The 11,106-nt window shown below is 34.9% G+C and overlaps 2 protein-coding genes across 2 annotated transcripts; both read left to right on the top strand.

Moving 5' to 3' along the window:
• The first annotated feature begins 159 nt into the window (after positions 1-159).
• LOC129801356 (eukaryotic translation initiation factor 3 subunit J) lies at positions 160-1,739 on the top strand. The gene is made up of 6 exons (XM_055846296.1): positions 160-370; positions 442-536; positions 675-782; positions 850-1,159; positions 1,224-1,360; positions 1,447-1,739. Exons 1-6 carry the CDS (start codon positions 355-357, stop codon positions 1,504-1,506), a joined length of 726 nt encoding a protein of 241 aa, XP_055702271.1. The 5' UTR covers positions 160-354; the 3' UTR covers positions 1,507-1,739.
• Positions 1,740-4,123: 2,384 nt separating this feature from the next.
• On the top strand, positions 4,124-9,367 carry LOC129801355 (armadillo repeat-containing protein 6 homolog). The gene is made up of 6 exons (XM_055846295.1): positions 4,124-4,545; positions 4,602-4,769; positions 4,836-5,313; positions 5,391-5,515; positions 8,464-8,826; positions 9,073-9,367. The coding sequence occupies exons 1-6, from the start codon at positions 4,429-4,431 to the stop codon at positions 9,214-9,216; spliced, it is 1,395 nt and encodes a 464-aa protein (XP_055702270.1). The 5' UTR covers positions 4,124-4,428; the 3' UTR covers positions 9,217-9,367.
• The last annotated feature ends 1,739 nt before the right edge of the window (positions 9,368-11,106 follow it).

The raw sequence follows: 11,106 nt of genomic DNA, 5'->3' as shown, positions 1-11,106 counted from the left end.
ATTTGTATTTTTTCTGATTTTAAAGGATTATACATTTGATAAGTCGTGCAAATTTTACCTGACATTCTTTTATATTATATACATTTTTCTATAAATTGGATACATATTTAGATTTAGTAGACTACTGGGTCAGTGTAATTCCAGTGGAATTTCCAAACACCGCCAAGGAAATGTCATGCGCGCGCACGACAAATGTCAAGTGAAAAGTGAATGTGCAGCACACACGTCTCAAATTTTCTCTCATAATTTTTTTCTCAGCTAAAATATCTGCCTGGAGCACGCCCAAACGCATAAATTGCACAGAGTTCTATAGGTAGGCAAGTGTAAATTGCAACAAAATAGGTTGGCGAAAGAATGGAGGACGATTGGGGTGAGTAAATGCAATGCGTGTCACATTTTTTTGTTCCCGGATTTAACTTTCTCTCTCTTGGTGACTTCTAGAGCAAATAGCTGAGAAGATTGATCGGGTGACCATACCCCCAAAGAATCCCAACATCAACAAATGGGAGGGTGAAGATGAGGAGGATGATGTTAAGGTGAGTTGGCATTTCGGGGATGTACCACCCAGTGTCCAGGGTAGCATTATACGTATTTTGCTTACGCGTTTGCTATGACAGGATGTGAGGTTAGGTAATCCCGGGAGTTAACACCTGTTCATTTTTTTCTGCCAACAGGATAGCTGGGAAGATGATGAAGAGAAGAAGGATGAGGAAAAGGTAGAGACTAAAGTCACGAGAACGAAACCCAAGAAGAATCTACAAGAAAAAATAGCTGAAAAAGAGGTAAGGAAAGATTATCAAACCGATGTCAAGATGGGAAGGAATTTATCTTGAATCAATTTTGTTGCAGCGCCTTCATCAGGAAGAACTTGCAAAGAGGGAGCGTGAAAAGGAGAAAACCATGACACCAGAGGAACTACAGGCTGAAAAACTCAGAATTGAGAAGGAACAGAGAGAGTCGGACTTGAGAAATGCTCAGGAGTTGCTGGGTGTCAGTGCTGATCGCCTATCTGGAGAGGGAATTGATGCAATGTTGCCCACAAATAAAGCAGAGTTCTCCGAACTTGCTGAAGCCATTAGCAAAAAAGTATCCACATTCAAAAACAAGGATGAATTTCCGGGATGTGTGGAAGAAATAGTTCGCAATCTTTGTGTACATTGTAAGTTAATTTTTTACATTTTAAAACTTTTTAATTTGATTGATTTTTATTTTTAATTTTTCAGTGAATTCAATTGATTTGAAAAAGGTAAAAACCACAGTGGATAATTTGTACACAGAAAAGCAGAAGATGGAGAAGGAGAAAAGTAAAAAAGGCAAGGGCAAGTCATCACGAGCCAAATTGAGATACGACGGTGACACTGTAAGTAGACGAAAAATGCAAATTATTCCCCAAAAACATTGCATCACTCATTTAAATTTCATCACTTGGTTTTTGTTTGTTGGCAGCAATCGAAGATTACGGATTATGGGTACGAGGAATACGATGACTACGATGATTTCATGTAACATTAAATCAAATTGGGGGATCTTAACTTGTTATCTACACGAATTACAATGTAAAACAAATTAAGCAACATTCAAGTACAGAAATTATTTGGTGAAATGAGAAAAAAAAACAGAAACATGAAAATACTTTGAAGTATCCTAAATAAGTGTAGAGTTATTCTACATTTTAATGTAAAAAATATGTAAAATTTAACATGAATTTTCAAATAAACATTTAAAGATTGCAAAGGGTTTCTATGAGTTTGAACTTGTACATTGAATTCCCATTTAATACCAAAAATGTGTAGGCTCTGAATCTTTTCCGACAAAATTTGTAATTATCATTTCCAACTTTACGGGCCTAAATAGATTCAGGCTGATTCTTAAAGATATTTACCCTTTAATTCGGGCTTCAGACTTAAGGCTTAGCCGGCTAGGCAATATGGCTCAATTCCTTTAATTCCTCATCAGCCAAAATTTTTGAGGAATTTTTTGCATATTATGCCTTCGGCACACCTTTTAGATTGCTAAAATTTCATGAAAGCAAAATTCGCGTCCCTTTCTCAAAAGATTTGCAGAAGGTCTATCGTACTCTTTCGGTCTAGATCTAGATATTAAACTGAACTAAATTTAATTTAAAGTGATGTGCAAAATAAGAAGAGCGTGAAAGAGTAGGATAGATATATGCAAAATTTTTATGAAAGAAAGGGATGTAAATTTGGATTTTATGACATTTTTCTGATCTAAAAGGTGTGCCAGAGCCATTAGAATTGAATATTTAAAAAAAAAAACAAATTATCCATTAGATTTTGAGAAATCAACAAAATTGTTTATTGTTAAATCCGTCAGGGAACCTGTAAGGGCGGAGCCCTTACTTAAAGCAATCGCGTGGATGAGCGCCTTAGCCGCCAGAGGTTTCTCCAGAACCCTCACCGTTCCTCCTAACGATCTATTCCCCACGACTATCCAACATGAACTGCCTCTCTCAATAGTGCTAACATATTTTAAATTTTTGAGACCTTTGATCCGAGGATTATGCACTTAATCAGAGAGCTTAACACATTTCTTAGCATGGTATTTTATATCATATGCAAATTGAGTGATTTTAGATGATTTATTTCGTTTATTCTGAGCAATTAATATTCGAATTGCTATCGGGAATGGATTTTTAATTACTTTAGTTTAGTCCTACAGTTACTTGGGAAAAATAGTCCGACAGAGATGGGAATACATTTTGATGTTCTTTTCTCGGTTCGCGGAAAGTCATGCAAATTTTTGCTCAAAATGGCGGACGGAAAATACGACATCATGTCGAATTTGTTAAAATTGGCCTTCATCCTCTTCCCTGATTTGAATTATGATTGCCAATTTATTTTCTTGGATAGTTACTCTACCTAAATCAATAGAGTTTGTAATGAATTAATGTACAGAATTTAAATTCAGCGACCGTTAAGGCGCATGTTTGAGAGAGGCTCCCCGTGCCCCCTTAATAGATAAAAAAATTTCCTTTCCAAAAAAATCATCTATTAATCTGTTATAATATAATTCTAAAATATTAACATTCAATCTCAAGTATTTCTAGTACATTGTGACTGAATGGGTTAATTATTTAGTGATTTTATTTTATTTCTCTTTTTGAAATATTTTTTGTGATTTTTTAATGAAATTTTTGTGAATTGATGTGAAAAATATTCTATACATCGAATTCACATCTACAGTAAACTCTCGCTAATACGGGTCTTTTAAAATCAGGCTACTTTTAATTCGAGTGGCAGTTGAATTTGAAAAAAGTTTATTGATATTTTTCAAGTTCGATTATGATTATCAAATGACGCAAATACAGTAGAGTCTCTCAAATCTGAATCTCTCAAATTCGAACGCCGTAGGGATTCAAAATGTCAATTGTGGGGTTATGTTTAAAAGTTCGTATTCTTGGTGAATGAAAATCATATTTATATGCTTTTTCCTGAATGTTTACATACATTATGGTCGTGTAAAATGTAAAGAAAGTATGTTACCACTAAAACTTGCTAGAAAGTACGGGAATTTGATTCAAAGTACGATTTAATCTAACACAAATTTCGTTAGGTTTGAAAAAATCGTTCGAATTTGGGAGGTGAGAAATGTCAAAAATACCCCCCGAGCGTTCGAATTTACGAGACTCTACTGTATACTCAAATTTGCCATTGTTTGTCTTAGTTCTGATGTGTTTTTGCATTATTAAGTGTTTTTCATGAAATTTACCATAAATATGAGAATGCGAACTCAATATGTGTATGCAGATGAATAAAAAATCGTTGCATTTCAAAAAATTTGTCGCCCGAATTTCTCTCTAATTCGGGTGACATTTTGGTCCGAAATGCCCGAATTTGAGAGAGTCTACTGTACTTACAGATAAAAAAATTCTTTGAATTTCTATTTCAATCGTAATTTTAGATTATTATTTAAATATTAGTTTTTTACGGTTCTTTTTAATAATTTATTATTAATTATAATTATAATTATTTATTATTATTATTAAGGGCATAATTTTCCATATTATTTCCTATATTTGTTGGTCTTACTATGCTTATTACAGAAAAGGTAAAAAGTTATTACTCTGACGCACAGTAGGCCAGCTGGGTAATTATTCCAGTTTTTGGAAGTTTTTTTTTCGTATGCCGGGAATTGCATTGTTTTCATGATCCACCAGCTGACTGGAAAGTAGGAAGGTCTTGTCTTGACTCGTTTCTTTGTCCATTTGACCACCTTCTACCCCCTTTTTGGTGCTTGAAAGCCGTGAACACAGAGTAGGGTGATCCAGTGTATAGCCCACCATCTCCAAATAAGGGCACCAGTGGTGAATTCAGTGCAAATCACGCTCCAGACAAGTTCGCCTACGTGAAAGTTGTTCGCATTTCTCTTGTTTTGTGTGATTCATTTGGTTCTTTTCTGCCACAGACAATGGCCAAAGTAATTAGCCAGGAGACTTTTGATGACACTGTGAAGGAAAATGTGGTGGAATTCGAGATGTCTGTTGAGGAAGCCAAGGAAGAAACCATCAAACAGTTCCAGGCTCAAGTGAGATCCTGCTGCATAAAGCTATTTTTGAGTTTTAAAAACCACTCTCCTTTCAGGGAGTCAATCTGGGAAATATAATTGTAGATCTCAAAGTGAATAGTACCACAGGAAGACCAATTGTATTGGAAAAAATTGATGAATTGAAAAAGATTGAGGAAATAAGTGAAGGGAATAGAAAAGACTTCCTAGAAATTATTCAAGTGATCTCTGAGGAATGTTCCAAGGTGACTAATCCATCAAGGATAATTTATTTAATGTGTAAGTCACAATGTGTCCTTTGATTCTTCCAGACACTTCCACATCGAGTTCTTGCTGCTAAAAATGGAGCTAATGGTGCTCTCTTGAAAATCCTAAGGAATGCCTTGGATGCAGAACTGAGAGATCAAGAAATTCTCCGGAAAGTCGTGGAGAATTTTAGTATTCTCTCTGAGAAGCAACCAGATATCTTCACGCACGAGTGTCTGGATGTAGCAATACGTCTCCTTCAGACGGAAACTGATGAAACGGTCGTCCGGGAATGTCTCAGATGGCTGCAGAAAGTCTGTGTTCTTCATGAAATGAATCGGCAAATGATTGTCGAAGGAGACACAGTTAAACACTTTAAAGTATTTCTCACCACAAAATCCCCAATAATGATCCGGGAATTGTGCTCTCTTTTCCGGAATCTCGTCCTGGATGACGATATTCGCGTTGAGTATGGCAAAGCTCATGAACATGCTCGCATTATTGCTGAATCCTGTCTCACAGATCTCACAAAATTGCTCTACGGTGAGTTGGCTTTTATTGCAACATTTTAAGTCACTTTCACTCGACGCCCACTCTTCCGCTTGATTTCTATTCGGCAGATTTCAAAGGTGATAGAGATGTTGTGAGCGATCTTTTGCTGACCATTGCTACGTTGACGGTCAGGAATGAATATTGCCTGGTTGTGGAAGATGCAGGAGGACTGAAATTTACTCTAATTGCAATGGTAAGTAAAGTTCTTAAGCTTGTGTTTCTTTTTTTGGGTTATTGACCCAAATGCAGCATATGCTTCATGCAAATGTTTCATGTTATCAGCATAAACAGAAATTGCCAACTAGCGACGATCCGATGATCTACTAAATTTTAAAAGTTCTTATGAAAATTATCTTTCCATCTAATCTAAATTTTAAAAATATCTATAATTCGGGGTAATTTATTTTGTTAATGAAATTACAATGTTTCACTCTTTCGGAACCGCAGCATATGCAGCAAGCCAATTTCATGTTTTCTAAAATATTTTGGTTCAGAAAATCATCAAGATCCTACAAAAAATATTCTAGATTTGGACATCCTTATAGTTTCTAATTATCAAAAAGAATTTGATTTTTATCTGTTCTAAATAATTCAAATTAAAAAAAATATATGGTTTTCTCATAATATCCATATATTCCTTCGGATAGGGGATACGGGGGCAAATTTAGTCAGCAAATAATTTTTTTCATTTTGTTTATAAAAATTTCAAAGGGGAAGGAATGTTCTTTACTTAGATAAAATTATGGTTTCTTCAATATTCTTTGTAAGGCAAACTCGGCAAACTATAACATCCCATCAGGCGAACATTTCGTCCATATACGAAAATACCGTTGAATCATTCCTAATAACGGTTTTTCAAGGTCAAAGTTCAAAAAGACACTAGAGAGTGCATTTATCAAGCAAATGGTGTCATATTTGGTGTTGTTGGAAAGGTCTTGGAATTTCAGACAAAATTAAACCGGCTCCAATCGGTTTTGAATCGATAATGAACCGGTTCATAACCGATAAAAATATTTTATCTGAAAATCAATCCTATTACTTTTAAAACTATTTTGAAGGGATCTTTTGAGAGATTTATGAATCGTTTCAAATCGGTTGAGAACCGGTAAATGATGCGAAAGTTTTTTTGCGATATAGCATCTAAGTCACGAGTTCGAGCATTTCGCAAAGCCTGGGACGCTTTGCCACCCCTTTTTTATTGTTATTTTGAAGCATTTTTAAATAGTTTAAAAGGAATAGTCACTAAATGTCGGTGACAATCAATTTAGAAGTTAAAGGAAATGGGTCATCCATCTTTTATATCATATATCAAATTCGCCTTATTGCAAGGATTTTATGTTAATATAATTGCCAATTTAGGAAAAAGTATCACTCGATACATTCAATTAAAATTTCTTGTTTTTCATACATTTATACTTGAATTGCACAAAAAAGGCAGAACAGTGGTAATTAGGAAAGAGATGATACATCAAACCATTCTAAAAAAATCCTATAAAGGTCAGAAAACTTTAGTTAAGTCATTGCAACATTTTCAATTTTTCCACAAATAGGGGAGACCGGGGTAGTTTAGCCAGTAAATGAAATTTTTCATTGCATATAATTTGTAAAAAAAATGTTTCTACCAGGCTGATAAATACAGTAGACTCTCTCAAATTCGGGCATTTGGGGTCGAAATGTCACCCGAATTAGAGAGAAATTCGGGCGTTAAACTGTTTAAAATGCAACGATTTTTTGCTCATCTACATTATTTATATCAAGTTTATATACCGATATTTAACTTAAATTCTATGAAAATAATACCAAATGACATCATAACTAAGAAAAACCATGGAAAATTTGAGCATATTTGCTTCATTTAACAAGAATAAGCAAATGTGAAAAATGTCAACAAACTTTTTACAAATTTAACAGCCGCCCGAATTAAAAAGTACCCCGAACTTAAAAGAGCCGAATTAGCGAGAGTCTGTTGTATTTTAATGAATAGGAAGGGATGTGTTTACTTCGAATAAGTAGTGGTTTCCTTAATATTCCATCTAAGGCAGGCTATAACATCCCACTGTCCAATACCATGCGTGGCTAATTCTGCCTCGGTCTCCCCTACGCGTCAAAAAAGACATCTCTTGAGAAACAGAAAACCCCTGATTTAGAACAGGCTCAATTTTTATGTTCGAAATATTCAAGAAAATCTCAGGAAATTTAGTGGTTCGTTTCTGAGATAATTTTTCTCTACTTCTGTTATAATTCCTCCAAGAGTGTCTTAGTTAAATTAAAATGCTTAGACTTTCCTATTTCGAAACGTTTAGAAATTTAGTTGCAGAGTGGTTTACAATGTAAAATGATCTTAATAATAATAGAGAAATAAAAATGTCTACTTGAATTAAATAATTAAGGCTGCTATTCTATCAGCTTTGTAATTTTGTAAGATTTTGCGGAATTTGAAACTTGTTAGCGCCATTCTAAATTTGGGCTCTTCTAGCGCCAAGAAATTTTATAGGAAAAATCGAACTATATAAAATATTTGGAGAGTACTAATATTTTAGAACTTTATAATTTTTTCTGGAAGAATACCAAATTTCTTGAATTTTGCTCAGTCATAAAATTATAAAAATGGCAGAATAGTAGCTTTAGGCTAAATTAATTAATATTAAATGAACAACAAGAATGAGATTTATGCGCCGTAAAGATAAATAATTAAATGGGTAAAGTGAAATAGAATTTAAACGCAGCGAGTGATTTTATTTCGAAATGGAGATTTCGATTCAAATTCCTCGTCTTTGAAGGGTTTAATATAACATATTCTACAACCGACTTCAAGACACTTGAAATAGAAAAAAAGTTAGTCAGACTTGTTATTTTAGCCGAGACACTCTTGGGAGGATTATGACAGACGACTCAGAGATTTTATTCCAGAAACAAACCACAATGATAGGATTTTCAAGACTCACGGTATATAGCACAATGGAATGGGGAATCGATTCCAAGATCACTGATTTTTTAAATATTAATGCCCCTAGCGGAGGTTGCACGAAGTTTTTATGTTTTCCTGAGTTGTAAAACGCATTTTAAATTTCATTATTATATCTACCCTGATTCCCTGATAGTATATGATGAAATTATGCATTTTATGAAATTTTCACGCAGGCTGAACACTCTGACTGTTTAAAACTCCTCAGAGAGGGCTTGAAATTTCTCAAGGCTCTGGCTGGGAATGACAGTGTGAAAGTGAAAATCATTCAGCAGGGAGCAGCACCTTTGATAACTAGCCTCCTGAACACCCACCGCAATAATGAATCCCTCGTGCGACATGCTCTAGCAGCAATTGCGATGCTGACGTTGCGCGTGAAAGAGAACAGTCAGGCTTTCTTCGATGCTGGAGCAGCTGAAGTTATCGTGGAGTGCATGAAGATACATGAAAAGAGCAAATTTGTCCAGAGATCCGGAGCCCATTCCATCCGAAATATGGTTTCTCGTTCAAGAGATCAGTGTAACGCCTTCATTTCTCAGGTAAGTGTTTTTTTTTAAATTTATGTAGGGGAGATTGGGGCAGTAGTAAACATTGGATAGCATGAAACATTGATATTTATGTCGACCATTTCTGCAGAGGATAAGGATACCTCTAGGTCTCGTCCTCTGAAGTCTAATATCTAATTAAAAATAATCGCAGTGTACAACTATCCTGTATTTACTGCTGCCCCAGTTTCTCCTAAATTCTCAGGAGAGCATTTTAGTGAGAGTGGAAATGATTTTTAGGGGGCTGAGGATGTCCTCAATTTGGCGCTCAAAGAGCATCCCAATATTGCATATGATGTAAAATCGGCTCTGAGAGATCTGGGCGTCAGTGTTCACCTCAATGAAGAGTGGACGGGAAAAGCTGAGAAGGCCATTGCCAAGTAATTTCTAGCAGCACGATCGCAATTTGTCAAGCTTTCACACTTCATCGGTCTTAAGACATTAACTTAAACTCGTATTTTCCTTTTTTTTACAACACACCTTTTTACAAGACTAATAAATGTTACTTATAAAAGTAGATTTATCAAAACATTGAGCCCTGATTGTTTCATTTTATGTTTATGACTAGGATGTTTTATGATAAATCAGCAGGAAGTATTTTCTTAGTGTTGACGAAAAGATTAGTAATTAGTAAAAGATTAGGAATTCAGCGAATTACTGCTCGAGCAGTGTTTGTTCGTCTGTATATTATCACCTTTACAAGTCAAACGGTTAGAGATAGAGACTTGGGACCCTCGAAAGACCCCCCCCCCCTCATAAGTCGACCCACGCTCTGAACTGGTTATGAAACGATTATGAACCGATAACTAATTTTTAACCTGAGTACCAATTTTTGCAACTCTTATTTGCATCCGCGTGCTATTTATTGGCCGAGAGAAATTGACTCGCACATCCCGCATATTTAAATCTTTCTGTAACAACTTCTTTATAACATAAAGTACTCGGAACATATTCAAGAATCTGCATGGTGTGCGACTCAATTTCTCTCGGCCAATAAAGACGCAAATGCGAGTAAGAGTTTCAAAAATTGGCGCTCTGTTTGGACGATCACTGATTTATAAATCGGTTCAAATCGATTGCAAACTGGTAAACTGTAAATTATGTGAAAGTACTTTTGAATTGTTTGAGATATAGTTTTGAAGTCGCAAGTTCGATCATTTCGTAAAGCATGGAACGCTTTGCCTCCCCTTTAGTATGACGTCAATTTGATAAAATCTCAAAGTCTGAAATACGGGCTGCAGACCTAAGATTTAACCATATGGCTTAACTTCTTTAAATACTTATCAATCAAAATGTTTTGGAAAAAATTGACTTACAATTGGATTATTGAAGACAATTGACCTATTAAATTCTGACAAAACAATAAAATTATGGTTGATATTGAGGATTTTTGGGCCTTCAGGAACTGGGCTAAAGCTCTAGTCTGAAGACTGCTGAACGCAATATGGGAGAGACAGCTTAAAATTATTATTAAATGCTCATGCTGAATTATAAACTGCGTTGAAGCTAATTTAATATCGAGCTTGTTTCTTAGATACTGGTAAAGCGAGGAGTGAATCATACATGAACTAACAAGGATTTTTTGATTTTTAAGTGTTCGCGATTACTTTCGAAATATTATCGTGATTCGCAAATGTTTTCGAAGTATTTTGAAATTCGTGAATACTTTCGATGTTTTTTTTTTGGAATTCGTGAATACTTTCGAAGCAATTTCGGGTTTCACTAATTTTTCTCTGTCAATTGGCAATGTATACTAATATGTTTTTATTTTGGATAAGCTTCAAAACGAGCAGTTGATTTTTTTCATTTTTGATGTTTTTTTTAAAGATTACATAAATATGATCGTATAATATGAAAAGGAAGTACGTCACCATGAAGATTTGTAAGAAAGTACAGGAATTCGATTCGAAGTACAATATATAAGCGTTCGAATTTGGAAGATTCTACTGTAGAAAGAATATTCCAGCAAGGGAATTCTGCAATTTTTCTGGCATTGTAACACGTGAGTTCGAAATGTGAAAATGGATGCAAACACAAGTAGAGTTCGATCTCCAATAGTGTCTTGGATAAATGGTAAATGGAACACTATTTTCACAAATAGTCGTTGATGTTTGAAGAATTCAAATTCAATTTCGAATTTTCATATACTAAATTTTCGAACAATCTGGGGAAAATTTATGAAATATTGCACTAAAAGGCTCGCTAAAGAGTTACTCAGTGATTATGGAGTGATACAGGCCTGAGCTAAAAGAAAAGCCGAAGTGAATTTGGTGG

This window comes from Phlebotomus papatasi, chromosome 2, assembly GCF_024763615.1.
Source record: "Phlebotomus papatasi isolate M1 chromosome 2, Ppap_2.1, whole genome shotgun sequence".
NCBI classification, from domain to species: Eukaryota; Metazoa; Arthropoda; class Insecta; order Diptera; family Psychodidae; genus Phlebotomus; species Phlebotomus papatasi.
Note: the sequence above shows the minus strand (reverse complement) of the source record. Positions and strands in the feature narration are given on the sequence as shown.

Excerpts from the sequence above, each read along its gene's own strand:
- LOC129801356 (XM_055846296.1), top strand. Across the intron at positions 783-849 it reads AAAAAATAGCTGAAAAAGAG|CGCCTTCATCAGGAAGAACT; the intron begins GTAAGGAAAGAT and ends ATTTTGTTGCAG. Across the intron at positions 1,361-1,446 it reads TGAGATACGACGGTGACACT|CAATCGAAGATTACGGATTA; the intron begins GTAAGTAGACGA and ends GTTTGTTGGCAG.
- LOC129801355 (XM_055846295.1), top strand. The coding sequence starts at position 4,429 with ATGGCCAAAGTAATTAGCCAGGAGACTTTTGATGACACTGTGAAGGAA. Across the intron at positions 5,314-5,390 it reads TCTCACAAAATTGCTCTACG|ATTTCAAAGGTGATAGAGAT; the intron begins GTGAGTTGGCTT and ends TCTATTCGGCAG. Across the intron at positions 5,516-8,463 it reads AATTTACTCTAATTGCAATG|GCTGAACACTCTGACTGTTT; the intron begins GTAAGTAAAGTT and ends ATTTTCACGCAG.